The sequence below is a fragment of the Parasteatoda tepidariorum genome, chromosome 2, assembly GCF_043381705.1.
Source record: "Parasteatoda tepidariorum isolate YZ-2023 chromosome 2, CAS_Ptep_4.0, whole genome shotgun sequence".
Classification (NCBI taxonomy): domain Eukaryota; kingdom Metazoa; phylum Arthropoda; class Arachnida; order Araneae; family Theridiidae; genus Parasteatoda; species Parasteatoda tepidariorum.
The window spans coordinates 47,178,027-47,196,942 of NC_092205.1; the positions used below are offsets into that span (position 1 = coordinate 47,178,027).

At 29.7% G+C, this 18,916-nt stretch overlaps 1 protein-coding gene across 1 annotated transcript; it reads right to left on the bottom strand.

Annotated features, from left to right (window-relative positions):
* Positions 1–834: 834 nt before the first annotated feature.
* LOC107436305 (probable G-protein coupled receptor Mth-like 1) lies at positions 835–18,673 on the bottom strand. The gene is made up of 4 exons (XM_016047959.4): positions 18,537–18,673; positions 14,024–14,184; positions 6,866–7,680; positions 835–1,188 (listed from the first exon to the last, which is right to left on the bottom strand). Exons 3-4 carry the CDS (start codon positions 7,630–7,632, stop codon positions 915–917), a joined length of 1,041 nt encoding a protein of 346 aa, XP_015903445.2. The 5' UTR covers positions 7,633–7,680; positions 14,024–14,184; positions 18,537–18,673; the 3' UTR covers positions 835–914.
* Positions 18,674–18,916: the final 243 nt, after the last annotated feature.

An 18,916-nucleotide genomic window follows, 5' to 3' on the forward strand; every position in this document is an offset into this window, starting at 1 on the left:
TATGTTGTGCATGTCTAGTAATGAAATATAAAAACTTGTAATAATTTTTTCAATGTTTTCTCTCATTTCTTTATTTACTTTTTTAAAAATTATATATGAAAAAAAGTGCAAATCTTAATTTCTGCACTTAATGTTACAATTCAATTTAAATGAAATTATTAAAAAATGAATACGGATTGGTTTCATATATGTTAACTCTTATCAATCTAATATCAATAAAAAAAAAGCTTAATTTTTTTCAAATAAGAGTCCTTAATTTTAGCTTTGTTAAAAGTGGGAACCCTATTGTTCGTCTCCGTAACAGCAGACAACCCCAGACTTTGCGTCGAGGGTGGCTCTTTCTATGGATGATGTTTTTATAATGAACTCGTTTTTCTGGCAATCCGGATTTGGCCTCTTTTTGTATATTATTTGTTCATGTTGCAAGCCGTGCGCCATCATACGTTAGTGTTAGCATATTGTTCGAAAAGCAAGTTTAAGTGCATTTTACAAATTATCCTTTATGTTAAAATTTCGAAGTTGGTAGTTTGTTGACAAGATAAGAAGTGTTTTATAAATATTCTCTTTTTCAAATGACGATTTTTACGTCTTGAAATGGCGATTCTTTTTTCAAACACAAATGATAAATTTGCAACAAATACATATATACAAGAAATTCTCAAAACAATGATCATGTGAGCAGAAGGGCTTTAAAACACACCGGAAACAGTAACCCGAAAGTAGAGAGCTTGCAATGCACCCTAGTGTGAAAAACACATTCAATAAAGCAGATTTTTCTGAGATATGCAACGAAATTAGTATTTTTGCTGTATCATTAGTTGTAAAAGAAGAAAATAGACATTACAGCTTTCTTTAATCAAACCTTTAGTCTGTTGAAATGTTTATTTTGTAAATTATTAATAGTTTCACATACATTAATTCGGTACAAGCGTGGTAACAGTATCTAACGATGGTGTTTTCTTTCTGTCTGTTGGAGGAGACATTTTGGAACAAGGACAAACGCAACCATCGAACAATATCTTCAAAGTTCTCTTTTTACAGACGAAAATAATGAGCAAGTAAACACCGTGTAAGCAATTGAGCATGCCTGCAACTGCATATAAATAATAAATACCTGTGATCCATGGAATAAATTCTGTTATCCAAACTAATCCCATAATCAGTACTAATTTCATACAAAGTCTATATCTGAAACGAAATGTAAAAGAAAATGTAACATTCTGTTATCGTAATGACGCTGATTTTGCTTTTCAATTACATCACTTAAAAAAAGGTAATTTATCTTGAATCGTGTATCATTTGCTAGCATCTTAAAATGCTTATTTTCGAGGTCTCGGTTAATTGGTTATGCGCTAACAAACATTTTTTTTTTAAACAATGTAACCTTTTGATATTCAGATGCTATTGTAGGGAAAAGGAATACGTATTTTAATTGCATTTATTTTTACCCATTGGCAAAATGGATCTTGTTTTGAGTTTGAATGTTGAACTTGATTTGGACATCATCAGACTTTGCAACTGTGTTCAAGAATAATGGTTAACAGTGCGCATGCGTTTCGATGGCGACCGCTGCTGTTCGATAATTTTTTTAGAATTCTGTTTTTTATTTTTCACCGACAGTCATTCTTAATGTATTTACGTAATAATAATTTAAAGTATTTTTACATTCTTTTTATTATTAACTTATAATTACTGTTTTGACGGTGATTTTAACATAAATATGAATACTGAAGAAGGAAAAGTATTTTGTGACATCTTGTAACACGTATATAGCCCAGGGCTAAAGAGAATAGAAGGGCTAGTTCACTCCGCTCTTAGAGCTGAAGCTACGATTTACCTCCTCATGACTTCATTGTGTCCACAGATCTCGGAGATCGCAAGCAAAGATATGATAACTTTGCATCTTTCTCTTTGTAGAAATAAGTTAGAATTTTTCTGGTTATTAGCTTTCAAATTTTATGTAATTAACACATTATTTCTGTTCATAAGCATAGTTCAAAAAAACTTTCTTGGTTATTATATTCAAAAAAAATACCATTTTAAACTTATAAAAATGTTTTACTAGTTGGCGAAAATGACACTATAAATACTTTATTTTAAAGAGTTCAGTTTTAACTTTAATTATTAAGAAAAATGAAAGCATATATCGACACTTTTTTTATCTACATNCTCAATCAACTGTATTATTTTAAATAATAATGAAGCGATATGACGTATAATACTGTAAGTGAATCAAGCATATGATACATCTTTTACGGTTAGATTATATTTTTTTATTTATATATATTCTATAAAAACTATTGCATGAAGCAGGCATACATCCACACATGACTTGGTTTAAAAAGTACGAAAAATTCTATCTTCCGTGCATCATCATTTTGATCAACTACGATAAGCTCAAGACAGGAATTTGAATGTTAAAAACATTAGTTTCGTAAACAATAAATTTTTTAAAAAATATGCTCACACATGTCCATGAATGGCCAAGAAGACTTTGAATTTCGAGAAATGTGGCAGACAGTGAGTACCAGCCGCCTTTAAATCCATACTAGTTTACACCCATTGATTTGAAGCTCTGTGGACTTCTTATGTTGCCATCGGGTACAAAATAAACCTTTAAATATGTGCTTTATTGCCATTTGAGGTAGTATGGGTGAGAAAAAGCGGTTGGTTTGCATCGTTTTAGGCCATGCGTTTTAAGACGATAATTGAATTGTCTCTAAAAATTTGCGTTCGAAGGAAAATAAGTTTCTAGTGTTCAAAGGAATTTTATGAAATACACGTTTTATTTAGTTTTTATAACAATACTTGGATAGGGTATATTTAGAAAACATCAATGTGGGAATTGCCGGGCAATGGCACTTACCGTAGTAAAAACTTCAGTGTGGGGAATAAGAAAGAATGGCTCATATATCCCTGTCTTAGTAGCAAACACGATCATTTTAAGCGATTTTGCAATTAATCCATAAATCAATATGCAACAATTTGCATGTCAAACTCAGTATTTTTTTTTTTTTTTTGAGAATCTAAATAGGCATTTAAAAACATGGTGGTTCCTGTTTAAAGTTTTCCCCACCCATAGGGTTTGTGTTTTTTAGATCTGATGCTTCTCGAGATATTTGATCGTTTCTTTAGATTTTGGATAGCCTGTATAAGTCCTTAAAACTAAGTAAACTTTTTTTAATGCCTTTACACCACTGTTAACTGTCATGCGAGTCATTCTCTACAACAATTTAGTTCCGAGAGCAGATGGCGATAATAATTTAAGATATATATATATATATCTAATTTTTAAATAATTATAGTTTTGAGATACGACACAAGCTAAATTTAAAATATACGTATTCACCTATAAGTAGCCTGGTTGCGGAATCTGCAATAAACTTATAATCAGAAAAAAATTGGAAATAGGAAAATTCGATACAAATCATTTAAATAGCTAAAATAATTCTTTAATAATGGACAAACAAATAATAATTTTATACCACGAATTTTTCTCTTTTCCTCAATTTCTATTTAATTTTATCTTTTTGTTGAATTTCATTAAAAAAGCTACAAAACTGAATGTAAAATATTATCTAGTTAAAAAATTTATTCATCGTAATATTTATAATTTTCATTTTTGAGGCTGCTCTTCTGCAACTGTCTGTAAAACGCCTTCCTCCTTTTTTGTTAACTTGTTAAGAGCCTCTAAATACTGCTGTCGAATATTATTCATGGTTTTTAAATACAATTCAAGATCTTTTCCCCTCGCTTCAATTTCACAATGGAGGAAACTCTTTAGAAATTCGTTTTCTTCGCTCGCAGCTTCTAACTGAGCAGCTATAGACAAATCTTTCTTGCCACCTTTTTTCTCTTTGCTCTTGTGTTGTTTTGCTTTAGGTTTAGCTTTCTCTGTTTCTTTTCGTTCTTCGATAAGATGTTCTATATCTTCCTGTCGGTCTTGATTTTGGCGACAGTGTCTTTCAGCTTCCTCAGTTCTGTCCATCACTTTCTCTAACTGTCGAGTGAGCTGCTGCAATATCTCCAAGAAAGACTGTTTTTGATACTCGCTTGTTTCCCAAAGGACTTTATACTTGATTGCGTCTAGTTCTCTCTCGTCTTCTGTCGCTACTTTTTCACCTTGTTTCGCACAAACGAGTTGTGACAATTGTGCCTCTCGATCTAGCATCTTTTTCATTTGCATCTGATGAACTGTTAGTTTTTTAATAAGTTCCAAATCGCCTTTTGTCTTGGCATCGTATGTTTGAAGTTGTTCTTTAAGGTTTCTAAGTTCTTCAGCTAATGTTTTATTGTGAGTGACAGAAGCTTTATACATCAGAGCTAAATCACCATACTCGTTCATCAACGAAGTCACTTCCTTAGTTTGTCTGCTTTTCTCTTCCTTCCTTTTGGCAGCTTCCTTTTTAAGAAACTCAACTTGGCGCCGAGGAATCAAATCATCGACGCGTGGAAAACGAGGATTATATTCTGGAATGCAGAGTGGGTTTCGTAAGTACTTGTGACTGTATGCTTTTGATTCCATATTGGCGATTTCTGCTTTGAGTCGCTCAATTTCTTCAGATCTGCCTTTCCACTGCTTTGAATTCAACAACTGGTGTAACGTCATGTCCGATCCAATTTCTTGCCTTACAAGTCGCCGATACATGTTCAACTCCTTACTCAGGGAATGTAGTTGGTTCCTTGCTTCGGCTAATAAGAATCTACTGTGCTCCAATTGATATTTAAGTCTATCGCCACTCTCCACAATAATTTCACTCGCCAACCATTTGTCTTCGCAATCGCAATGACCGGGGATGTTTTTAAGTTCATCCATCAGATTTCGAGTCTTTTTTTCGAATTTCTCTTCAAGCTTTAAATCTTCGGCTCTAGCTGACTTTAAGTCTGTCATAAGTTCTTTAATTCGAGCTTCGTTAGGATCCACTAATGATGTATCCGGCGTAGTTATAGTTGGCATAGCTAAAGGTGGTAAATGTCTGGTGTGCTCTGACGTGTGCGGCAAATCTATGTTGCACAAACATTTAGGTAACAGTTCGGAGTTTTTTATTGCTTCCTCCATATCATTAACCATTAATAAAGTGTTTTCAAAATTCAAGAAAAAAGCTCATGCATCTAAACAAAAACATTGATTTTAAAATTATAGTGGAACCTCATTATCTTATCAACACATTACGTCTTTATCTATTATTTGTAATTAAGTAAACTTACTACTTAAAATAGGTAGTTTTGTGCTTTTACTAACCACTATATAATAGTGTGACAATAAGAAATTAATAGAGATGTTCTCATGTCCAGGTTAGATACTGAACTAGATTAGTATTCCACTATCATTAAATCAGTTTCCATTTGCACTATTCGTATAGAACGATTCGTGTTTCTATCACATTAGAAACGTATTCCTATTGGTTGTATTTGTAACTTATTGATCCTTAATAGTAGAGCCCCTGAATTAGATATTATAGGTATAGGAGCCTTACTTAATAGATTTCTAGTGAACAGATGAGTGAAGTGACGTCAGTTTAAGCATCTCTCAAAGCAATGTTCATCTATAAAGCGCACAATGTGAAACAATTATTATTATTATGTGTTGCTGAAGTAAATTATTTTTTATTCATTCTTAAATCATAAATATCTTTAGGATGAACGGATTTTATTTAAAAAATTTTGCATAGGGTTCTGGCTCCCCGAAATTTTATCGTTAACGTCATTTGAGCTTCACAGCTCATGCGCGAAGCTTTCCCTGCAAATTACCGTATCCCAAAGGGGTTAAAAATTAACTTACGGTTAACGTACGGCAAACGCTATGAAAGCTCTCCAATATAATAAAATTTTATACGATAGTTTTTGGTCATCTTTGTTTTAATTACATGAGTCCATGCTTACGGAACTTCTGCCCTTATTAGCAAAGAAAACAAAATCTGTAAAGTGTAGCTTCGTTAAAAGTTTTATCCTCCAACGTAAGTTTTGAAAAGGAGAAAATCAAGGATTATTTGACAAATGTAAGAAAAGCAATTATTATCGTAAACATGTGAGATTTTTATCCTGCGTCTTCCAGAAATCTACAAAGTTGAGGCTAGACCTCCTAGTTGAGGCTAGGCTTTTAAAAATGAATAAAGAAATAAAATTTTAAACAAGGGAATTTCTTTTTATTCATGTCCGCCTGAAAAATGGAGATTACAATTTAAAATTTTGACATTGCTCATCCCTAAGAAGGTTAAAGATCATGTTTGGTATCATTCAATGCATCGTTTGAAAATATTTCCTGTTCGTAGTTTTAGATTTTTGAACGCTTCCATTCTTTCAGAACATTTTATAAACAACATAAAAAATAACATTATTGACAAAACAATGTTATTTTTTATAACAAAAAATAACATTATTAATAACATAGCATTTTAAAAAATAACATTATTGTTATTTTTTAAAGGTGTCGTTATGGATAGTTTGAGATGTCATATCTCCAAAATCTATTGTTAGCTTTAAATAACTTACTTTATTTTATCATAGGAGTTGCATCAATTCGAAAACACTCACTAATAGCAACTAGCTACTTAGTCTCATTCCAGTTTTGCCAAGTAAAGACTGCTAGGCCATTCCTTACTATGAAACTTTACAAATACATTTTTAAAATGCTTTAAAAAACAAAATTGTGTTATATTTTATTAAAAAAAGTTAAGAGAACGTTCTAAAAGGAAGACACATGTTTTCTCAACCCTTGCACTCATTCAGCAGGTTACACTCCAGAGAAATTTCTGAGTTCATAGAGTGAATTTCAATATTTTTCGCATATTTATGAAAAAAATGCTCAATAATTTTTTTCTAAATATAAGTGAGATAAAAAATAAACATACAATACATATATTACCTTTTCTGGTGACGATTCGCCGCCAATATTGTTGTGGCGCTTCGCACTTTAACAATTGTTCTTGCAGTCACTGCAAAAAATATACAGTTTGCAGCCAATGTTAATCCAACTGGTGCATTGAAGTAAATCAAGAATGCCTCTTGTCCAGTTAGCCAGCATTTCTTCTGTCCGAAATTTGGCCTATAATAAAACGGAACAGATTCTATTTGATCAATGGCTACAGCGGGAGCAACGCACATAAATGTCATTGCCCATGCATAAACAGAATACTTCCAAAATCTTGCTTTACTTTCAGAATCTTGCTTAATAGAAGCCATAGTTTTCATAATATCGTACGACATTACATTTGTCCAAAAGAATGTTGCAAGAAATGTCGTATGTACAGCAACACCCATTACAAAACATATTCTGAAAGGAATTATGTTGCGCCACAACAAGTCAATTATCAGTAGAATGTAGGTAACAATAAGACAACATGAAATTGAAATAACATTTTTTCCTGGCAAAGTACGATGTTCATTGATTATGAAATACACTATTATTAAAGCAATTGAACAAATGATGGACAGACCCAATTCTGCAACGAGGATGGGATAGTATTTATTTAATGCTGGTTTCCGAACACTTTCACTAATGTCATTGTTGAATTCGTTGTACGACGAATTAGATTCATTGTACGTCAAAATAGATTCATTGTACGCCAAATTAGATTCATTGTAAGTCAAATTGGATGCACTGTAAAAGAGAATCGACTCATTACTGGCCATGCTTCTTTTTATTCAATAACCACACTTGATTTTACCATTATCCAAAGTCTGAAAATCAATAGCAAAAACATTAATTATTAAACTATTTAAAATAATAATTTAATTTGAAAGCAATTTCTTACTTTAGGGGAGAGTGGGGTCAATTGCAACAGGGTACGATTGTAACAGAGCAAAAATTTCGAGTGTCGGGTTCTAGATTTGGTTCCTAGGTGGCGCACAAGGTGTATTCAATAAATCTACATGTACACCCCTGCTGGCAACCATTTTTATGTACTTTTGAAAGAGTTGCACCACAAAAGAGATTTTCACACTTCGTAAGTAAGTACTTTTTTTGGTATTAGAATATTATATTGTAACAAAGTAAGTTTGTTNATGTACGCCCCTGCTGGCAACCATTTTTATGTACTTTTGAAAGATTTACACCACAAAAGATATTTTCATGCTACAGTACTTTTTTTGGTATTAGAATATTATACTGTAACAAAGTAATTTTGTTTAAACAAATAAAAATTATTAACCGAATATCTAAGTGGAAACCTTAATTAACATTTCAAAAAAAAATATTAGTTTCGTTAATTAACTAGCATTCTTTTTAACAAATGAAGCTGAAATGGCGTCTTGGGAACGATTGTAACAATAAGTAATGGGACGATTGTAATAGCTGAAAATAAATACTCTTATGTTTACAAACCATTACTTAACTCTTTAAGAACCACCGATAGTTTCCTATATCATTTATATTATGTTGCATGCGCATTATTTTATTTGTCACCTTTCGCAGCATAAATTAAAATTTTTAACCCCTTTAAGTTAACCCTTTAGGTCTCTGCTCATTATTATTTTTACTCCAAAAATATCACAACTATTTTAATCAATAAAAAAATATATCACAACTATGATAATATGTATAATTAACTATGTTTTAGTTGAATTTATGAACAGTTACAATTGATCCCGTAAGTGGGGACAATTGTAACAAGTGCACGACTGTCAAAAATTGTTAATAACTAATATAATAACATTTAAAATAAGGTATTTATTTATTTTTTCTAGCAGAAGACTTTACTCGTCTATCAATTAATACTAATAATATATTGGATTTTTTGTTAGTTAAAAATAGTTAAGTAAAATATGCTACAATTGACCCCACTCTCCCCTACTTTTTGCAAATTTAACAGACGAAATGAAGTGATTTCTCTGAAGCTTACTTTTTCGTATGACTCTGTTTTAAACGTGGCTATGGCAACTCGATTTCAAAAGATTTCTAAATTAATTTTCGGTATTTAAAATCTTATATAATTATGCAAATGTTCAAAATTTTGTTATTAATGGCAATGTAAGATTTTTCTGTATGTGTGATAATTTGATTTGAAAGAATTTTGTTAAATGATTATTTCCATTTATTTACTCATCGTTTTTAAAAACACATTCAATCAGAGTATTTATTGATTATAATCGACACATACAACCATTTATAAATTAATATTTCAAATGAAAAGCATACGAAATGCCAAATAACTACATAGTTAATAATTTCTTCGTTAATGAAGAAACGTTATTAACGAAAAAATTGCTATGAATGTGACTGCGATAATTTAGTTTAAACGAATTTTGAATGGAATTATATCTAATCTAATTTATATCTAATTTGCTTGACATCCAATTTATTTTTTTAAAAAAAACGTATAAAATCTTAAAGAATTGAATATAAACTTAAACTTTTCATTATGATTATCTGGTAAACTGAAGAAATGTACCAATTTCTTTTGCTCAATAATGGTTATTGCAATGTTTAAGAGGCATAAAATGTTAAGATTTTACAAAAAACTGAAGTTTCCATTATTACTAATAATTTTTTAAGAAACTGCAGAAATTTTTAACTTATAATTGTAACAGCACAATTAACAAAAGAATTCTAATAATAATTAATATGATTCTAATTTCTCACGATTTATTTTATGAAGAAGTTCAAAAATCAAGCTACTTATCAGGTTAAATTTATTCAACTAGATATAATTATTCTAAACCAAGAAATAAGTTTAAATCGCTGTCTTACCGGTAACATTTCGCTCGCTAGCAAGAAATATTATGCGCAAAACCAAAATGTAAAGAAAAATAACAAATTATAGTAACTATAGACAGTGAAAATCGCAGGTGCTAATCAGACAGTAAGCATTATATTTCTTTGGACAACTGACATTTGTACTTCTTTGATTTTGTCAAACCATAATCACGTTCAAAAATGGTAAAAGAGAAAAAAAAGTTCTTCGTAAAAATGATTTTGATTTATCTCTCTGTTATATTTATTATGCAACTCGACAAGATAGGATTTTTCTTTATATTCATAATAATAAAAGTGCCGTTATAAAAAAAGATCCTGTATTCAATGAGATCTATGAGACCAAATTCAAAATCACGAAAAGAAATGCTCAAAATTTAAATAAATTAGTTAAAAAGTTATTAAACGGAGAGAAAAAATAATTATATTCCGAATGCCCTTTTAGTTATAGTTTAATACACAAAATCTTTTCCCTTAATGACATCATTATGGAATATGTTATAAATTATTCTTTTTTGTTTAAAATTAATTAGCATTTGTTAATTAAAAATTTATTTAAGGTTTTAATTTGTTATGGAAATCACTTACAAAACTCTGTCACTTGATATTGATTTCGACAGATTTTACATCTGTGGACGTATTACCAACTTTTCCTCAAAAATAACAATAATATATGTGAACTGTCCCTTTTCAAAAAAATAGCAGTGAATAATACATTTTTAAATATTCATAATGTTTGTGATATTAGCACACTATAAAAAATTCCGGATCAAACTGTATTATAAAATACAGGCATTTAGGATGCATCATCCGTAAAATCCATTTTCACCGAAAATTACTACACGATATATCAATTTTTTTGTTCCGTAACATGATTCAAAATAAATGGATTTTATGGTAAAAAGTTCCAATACTTTTCCTCTTAATTTGATCAGGGATTTTTTACAGTGTAAATTAGGATTTGTTGTACCTTTAAGTTTTTTATCTCAAAAGCATAACTACATCTTCCATTGGAAAAAAATTCAATTTAATTTTACGAGATCGTGAAATTCAAGTCAAGCTATCACTTTTTTATCAACACTGATAAAATGTAAATATTATTCCTTCATGTTTGTTTATTATCATTTCTAATTCGTATCCTTTTATAAATTGTAATCTTTTTCACGAAATGGTCGTAAAATGAAATGTTTAGCAAGAAAAAAGAGGTATGGTTACATAGGCTGTAAAAAAAAAGCAAATTTACAGTAATAAAAAAAAAACTGTCAGCTGGCGTGCCAGAATAAAACCGTTCATTACACAGTAAAATACTGTTATTTAAAAACGGACTCCTATTTTTTTAAGCAGATAAATACTGTTACTTTCACAATCAAACTATGTTATTTTAACAACAAAAAAACTGTACAATAACAACGTCAGCATTTTGGTCGATGCAAGCTGAGAGCAGAATTCCCATGACCAATCCACAGCAGGATTCGAACCCGAGACACCTTATTAGGAGATGACTCGGTCTCATAAACCACGACAACTCTAGTGTTTGGTTATGAAGAAAAATCATTAACTGCCTTTATCTTATAAGTCATACTTATCGAAAACATATTTAAGTGTAAAAACTTTTATAACTTCAGTGGCCCACCCTTATAAAAATGTCTGGCAATTTAACTTGCCGAAAAATTATATCTAAAGACAAATAATAATCAGGTAGAGTATCAATTCGACTATGAAGTCAAATCGCAATTTTATTAATATGATGTTTAAAACCATAAAATAATTTCTGAAAAGTAAAAGCAAGTATAGAAAATAATTGTAAAATGATTTGAAAAAAGATTAAGCTATCTTACGTAGGCAAAACTGCATGGCTAAAAGTAGAACTATCAGAATAAACTGATAGTTTTAATATCCGTTTATAATAAAGGTGAACAACAGAGAAAGACTATTTTGAGAAAAATAGATGTACTGAAAAAAGTCAGTTTAAAAATAAAAAAATAAATAAATAAAATTTAGGATGACGATTAAAAATAGGAAAACTGTAAAAAATATGTCTTTTTTTTCTTTTCCTTTTTTTCTTTTTGGAATTTGCAGTAATTTTTTTACATTAGACGATGCTAAATTCTGCATTAACAGAATATTTCATTGTAAATTGCCGATGACGAGAACAAAGAGATTACACGTGTGGGAAAAATTACAATTTGGAAAAAATAAATAAATCTTGCCTAGACATCAAATGGGGAGTTGGCGATTTGCTTATTTACGGCTCTATATCTCTTTCTGGGGCTAAAAATCATTAGAACCCACTGACTAAGAAGATAATGTCAGCTTAAGAAAATAATAGCGTGATTAATTACCGCTATATAAATTATTAAACATGTTTAATATTTTAAAAATTTTCAAAAATTGGTTTTTTTAAGTTAGCTAGTTAGTAATTATTACAAAGTAAAGTTTTTAAATAAAACGAACTGTGATGAAGTGTAAATAAAGAATTTTCCGTAAGCCACTACGCTAACAACATTTGTCTAGTCTGGAAACAAATTAAATATTTTTAAAATTATTTCTGAAATTAATTTCACGTATTAGGTAAATCTAGAATAGTTTGCGCATAATTCAACAAAATAACTAAAAAAAAAAGTTAATATTAGTTTGTTTTTTTAACTAACCATCGATAGCATTGACTATATTTGTTTCTTTAATGCATTCTCATTATTATTTTGTTATAATAAATTAATTATTATGATTGTTATTAAATAATTATTATGATTGTTATTAAATAATTCTTATGATTATTATTAAATAATTATTATGATTGTTATTACATAATAACTGCATACAATCAAATCATTAACACTAATTGCACATAAATGAAACTGTTATAAGATTTTGGTGAACAAGTTTCATAATATTAGAAGTTAATCATTCAAGACCTAGAAGAATTAAAAAATGTAACATTGATCTGAACACCGCATTATAGAATACGCGGCCTTTTGTTTAAACATGACTACTTCCATAAAGTACCAGCCGTGCACGCACTGTTAGCCAAGGTCTGTAGTTGTCGCTTAAGATAAAAATATTTTAAACAACTGACATTCTATAGAATATAGATAAATAGGAGGAAGAGATATGAAAATGCAGGTACTTGCTTAGGGGGGAAAATAATACAAAATAGAGTTTTTTTTTCCCTTTCCGATTGTAGTAATGATTTGCCTATTCAAGTGCTTGTTAGTACCGCTCTTGTACAGCTACGGTGAAACCACGGAATCTTTCGTTGCTTTACTTCATTCTGCAATAACATTATTAGCAGGAAATCTCTTAAAAAATTTATAACTAATTTATATCTATGTTAATCTTAAATACTTCTTTAGAAATAAAATTCAATGCTGGAGGGAAAAAAAAAAAACATTGATTAGAGTTGAAATAGGAAAAATTCAAATTGTGACATTTAGTCTTGTCGAAATCATGACAAAAGTTGGTTATGGCTCATGGGTTAAAGTCTCTTCGCCTTCGGGCAAACTATGGGACGTTTTCGTGCTTTTCTTCTGCATGTAACGCAAAGGCGGGTTAGTTCTATCAAAAAGTCCTCCGCTAAGGCAAATTTCTCCCACTACTTGATCTAAGAGTTTCCGTGTTTTCTGAATTGGATTCAAAATTACAAGACTATGGAGTTGAACATTGGTAGTTTTAAACCCAAAATTGAGTCGGCTGTTCAACGACGGTTATAAAATAAAATATAATAATATATACGGCGGAGCCATGGTGACTCAGGTGATAGAACGTTCGCTGCCCAATGAGGTGAACCGGGTTCGAGTCCCATAGAGATGACTGGTTAATATAAATTTCGCACCTGGCTCGCACCGACCACACTGCTGACGTAAAATATCCTCAGTGGTAGAGGGATCATGGGTTCGAGTCCCCTTGCCGGCAGGCTAATTGTGGGATTTTTTCGTGGTTTTCCTCTCCATGTAACGCAAATGCGGGTTAGTTGCATCAAAAGGACCTTTTTCGAAGACTAATTTGTGAAAATGCTTGATTCATGAGTTTCTTTGTCTTTTGGATTGGGTTCAAAGTTACAATGCTACGGAGTTGAACATTGATAATCATAAACCTAACATTGGGTAGGCTCTTCAACGACGATTATAAAATAAAACATGTACGGCTCGATTAATGACTATTGCATTTCAAACACTAATTGATAAATCACATAAAGCAAAATATAAATTCTTGCAATACATTATTAAGTTAATTTCTTATAGATTACTACTTAATTAGTATAATTATTCTTATTCTTAATATTTATTAAAAAACAAAATAAGATATTTATGCAATGTTAGAAAAGTTAAATACCTCCGGCTTGATATGAAGTTTTCAAGTTGAATACAAAGTGATTTCTGGCAAATACTTTATTTTTTTCTAGCATCGAAAATCCAAATTACGTAGAACTTTCAGAAGAATAGAGATTCTTGTTAGCATTTCACATCGTTACAGGATTTACAGAATAGTAACCTCTGAAAAGTACACAATGGGGTTAGTGAGGCAGAGAGAAAATATAAATGCGGGATTTTCCACAGCGGAAAAAAAAGATAGATTCATTAATAGTGAAGAATGAATAAATGAAACAAATATTTTTGTTTTTATTAACCAATAAAACAAATAAGATATGCAAACACGCATCTTTTATTTGTCACAGTTTCGCTTAAGATAATTGTTTGCGCGATGTGATTCAATAATTTTGACCTAATTCATAGTGAAGATAGGGTTACTTTAGCCCAGTTATACATATCGGGGTATCATAAAATTTAAAACTGCTTTGGAATCTGGCAAGAAACAGCAACAACAAAAAATATGTGCTAAATGCCGCCTAGAATGAATGTCACTTAAATCGATATTGGAGAAATTTTTTGTAACATTTTATTTGTTTAACGAATTTTATTTATTAAAATCTTTATAATTAGCAAACTTTTAAACCAATTGAAATAGTATGAATAAAAATAAACATCTGCATAATATATAATCCAAAAATATCAAAATAAAATAAATAATAAATGGATAAAAAAAAATCAACAGCATTTTTGTATGCATTTAGCATTTACACTCATTACTTATCTTTTAGTATGCCTAAAGATAGTGCTTCTTGCTATATCCCCATTTTTATGGATTTTGGAAATAGTACATACCCATAAATGAACCTAATGTTTCTAATTTACCACTGTACAAATAAAAAATTATTCTGAAAGTAGTTGATATTTAACATAATTTGAAAAGCATGTTGCCATATAATTTATACAGATTTAAAAGCGTTTAATATAAAATGAAATTCGTTTTCTCTTTTTGCATATTTTACAAGCTTTTATTCTAAAATAGTTCGAAGCTTTTTAAAAATATTTTGCTCAAGCATATTTCTTTAAAATATAGAATTATAAAGTGAGAAGAAGAAAAATTTCAGCAAACGATATTATAAACAGCGAAATTGTTATCCATATGCAAACTTTTAACTTTTGTTTTAGAATAAATTGGATGCATGAAAGCACAATGATTCTTTCAACGATCGTAATGTTATTTTTTTTTTTTTTAGTTTGTGTTGGTGTTTAAAACACCATTGGTGCATATTTTGGTGTAAAAAATTTATGTTTCTCATAAAAAATGTGGTAATAGAATTTTTCTACATATTTAAACATTAAAATGAGAGGAATACATTCTTCATAGAACAATACTTCATTGAAAATGGCTTAATGGGAAAAGTGAAAAGGAAGAAAAGAAAAAGAAAAGCATTCTAAATGTGATGGTAATAAAAAAAAACTATTTTCATAATTTTATTTTAACAATAGAAATTCATTTGAGATTCATTCATTCAAGAGTTAATCATGTTTGGAACTTATAAAATATTGTTTGGTTTTGAGAATAATATTATTGACCTGTCTAAATTACATGATCATTATCTGTTAGCATTAAACGAGGAAAATACTGTGGTAATGAAAAAAGGTTCTAGAATTGTGAGTAAAAAATATTGCACACACATATTTTTTAAATAATACTCATTGATTATTTGCCCCGACATTTTAATACCGGAAACAAGTCTTTTTACAAGGCTCACAATTATGATTAAAATGACCAAAATAATTTCCCTTGCTCACAAACGTATTTTCTTCTTACAATACATAAGAAAGGCTTGTATGCAATATATTATTAGCTAATTTATAATATTAATCTTGTTTTTTCTTTCATTTTTCAAAAAAAAGAAAAAACCTTTATGCAGACATTCATTTACATTTTTATCTTGTTAACCTTCTCATCTTGTGACTGGACGAATATAAATGAAAGGGTTCGAAGGTTATGAGCCAAACCTGAAACGTGGAATTCCACGTGCGTTTTAGAAGATATCAACTCTTTCGGAGCTTTTTAAATTTTGTTCTGAACTATAGGATTTATTATTTTTTTTTTGCAATTTAAATATTAAAATCAATTGCGTAAAACAGATTCAATAACTGCTGATTGCTATTTAGATGAATCATGGGAAATGGTGAAAATGTGAATCTAACTGTAAAAATCCATTTTACCGTAGAATCCATTTTTATAGTAAAATATTATGCCGTACATTTTACAGTATTATTTATTTATTTAGAGTGATTTTACGGTAATTATTACAGTAAAAATTACGGTGTATTTATTTTCGTGTTACGGTGTATCATATTATATCATATGTCCCAGTAAAAAATTGATTTTACGGTAAAAATTACTGGATCCTTTAGTGTCGGTGCTTTTTACCGTAATTTGATCCTAATTTTTTTATGGTGTATGTTACAATGTAACATACTGATTAAATAAATAAAAAAAATCATTATGGTAATGAAAATTTGAACAAGAGATTATTCTAATGAGAAAAACTTGATAAAATTACATAGCTTACAATTTTTATTTAAAAAAATGTTATTAGAAGGTTCTGCGACTAGATAACCAGTTTTTCTCAAAATACACGTAAACAGTCATTCTGTTTTAACAAAATTACGAATTATCTATTGTTTATTCAAATATTTTTAACACTAGATAATTAAATATTCGTTTAATAGACTACCGACCTCTGCCAACTTGGCGAATTCGGGATGTTCACGGTGTGCCAACACTAAACTACCCCACAAAATTTGGCATTACATAAATTAAACTAGGCTTACATGATAAGTAACGTTACTTAACCAAGAAAACTACTTAGAAAAAATTACTAAACACGCATTAGAAATATGAAATAGTTTTACATTATTTGCAATGTAAAAGACCATGTTCTAGAAATTTAATTTACACAATGATAAAGGGCAAGCCGATCATAATGTACATATTTATCACCTTTGGTTTTGAAGATGGTGAATATCTTATTTGTATAACGACGTCATTTACTTTTTTTTGAGACCTATGTATGGGACCATCCCAGTGTAATCCTTTACCTCGAATCGGGTTCCAAAGCCAGAATTATTTGCTTCTAAACTTCTAATACCATACAAATCGCAGAAATGCAACTACAGAGTTGATGCTAAAAGAGCCATCTCTGTTTCTGAATTCCAATCCGTCTATTTTCAAAATTCCAATTTGTTCGAAAGTTTTTGCAAATTTAAATACTTTTTCGTGATTTGTTTATCTTTTTTGACTCAACTTTTTGTTATTTATTCATTGTAAAAAAAAAAGATCCCCCCCTCAAGTGATCTTTTTTTTTTTCCTTCTTAATAATTCCCTTCTCCTCGAATAGAGTCAATGAGTAGTAAAGAAACAAAGAGAGAGAGAGAGATTGCATATTGCAGAAAACCTATCTTAATATTTACATTGAATTTAAAGAAGAAAAAAAAACTTAATAAAGAGCAATAAAAAACCGTCCCATATTTGAATTGTTATAAGTCTCGTCAACGAGTGAAATTACTTCTCATTTATAACTTCTTATTCAATATTAAATCGCACAAAAAAAAGAAAACCTAATGTCCACATCAATAACATTTCCATATCAGAATGTTCCTTTAACATTTTCCTGGACAAGTGCAAAATTTCATACATTTTGTTACTACAGTTTTTGCATTATTATTCAAAATCCCCGGGCGAAAATATTCTGAATCGGCTGTGACAGCAGCAACTTTTTTGACATAGAATTTATTTGAATTAAAAATTTATGTTACAAAAGTTCACGTAGAAAAAAAACAAACTATTGTCAGCAACAGTAACATTTCCATATCAGAATATTCCTTTAACATTTTTCTGAATAAGTGCAAAATTTCATAAATTTTGTTACTATAGTTTTTCTATTATGAGCTTGAAAACCACACCGAACGATAATATTCTGAATCGGCGGTGACAGCAGTGTAATTTTTTTTTGACATGAATTTGAATTAAAAATTGTTATTGCTAAAGTTCACGAAAAAAAAGTTATAAACTTTAATTTAAAGGGTAAATAAAAAATATTTTCAAGTTTATTAAATGTAAAAAATTTTCACATTTTTTTTATACTTACTTTGTAGATACAGTATAGGGCCCGCCTCCCTTCAATGCAAAAAAATCTTGCGTTCGCTTACGAGCAAAACTGTTTTAATGTGTTGAAGTTATTTTAAACACAAATTAAACACTAAATTTTCTATTTTGAAACTGAATTGCCATAATACCTTTCATAAATTGCTTTCATATCATGCTTTGGTTGTCAAAATTAAAAATTTGCCATAGTTAATAAAATTATGAAAGGAATTCATAGATTTTAGGTAAATAATTTTTTCTCTTATAAATTGAATTAATCATTTCTAAAAAATTGAAATTTTTTTAGTAATAGTGAGTGGGCAAGATTAATGAAGTTATAATATCTAGAAATCATATAAGTTAAAAAATACCAACTTACTTCGAAATTTTCCCTGTCTAAGTGACTCAAACAAATGAATATTTTTGAATGGAACGATAAATCTGCCGGCACAGTCCTCCCGTTGCGTAATAACAACCAATTAAATCCAAGTATAAACTAAGCAGTTCTCCGGGTTTTCCGCTTTGGTAACGTGATCTAACAGGTGGAAAAAAAACATAGAAGAATGTTTTCGTCCTGCATCGCTGTAAGGAAATTCCCGAATTTCCATAAAATCTGATCCACCCATCTTCTAAACATAATGCGTCCTTTAAAAAAAATTAGAAGCGTTGAAAAAAAAAAAACCTTAATTTATTCTGTAAATATAAGTACGTGTTGTTATAAAGAAAGGGTTATATCATACTTTTTTTTTCTTCCTATAT

What these genes read in the sequence shown, in the direction of transcription:
- LOC107436305 (XM_016047959.4), bottom strand. Translation starts at nt 7,632, where the DNA reads ATGGCCAGTAATGAGTCGATTCTCTTTTACAGTGCATCCAATTTGACT. An exon ending in GCGAATCGTCACCAGAAAAG is followed by an intron (nt 1,189 to 6,865) that starts GTAATATATGTA and finishes ATTTCGTTTCAG; the next exon opens with ATATAGACTTTGTATGAAAT.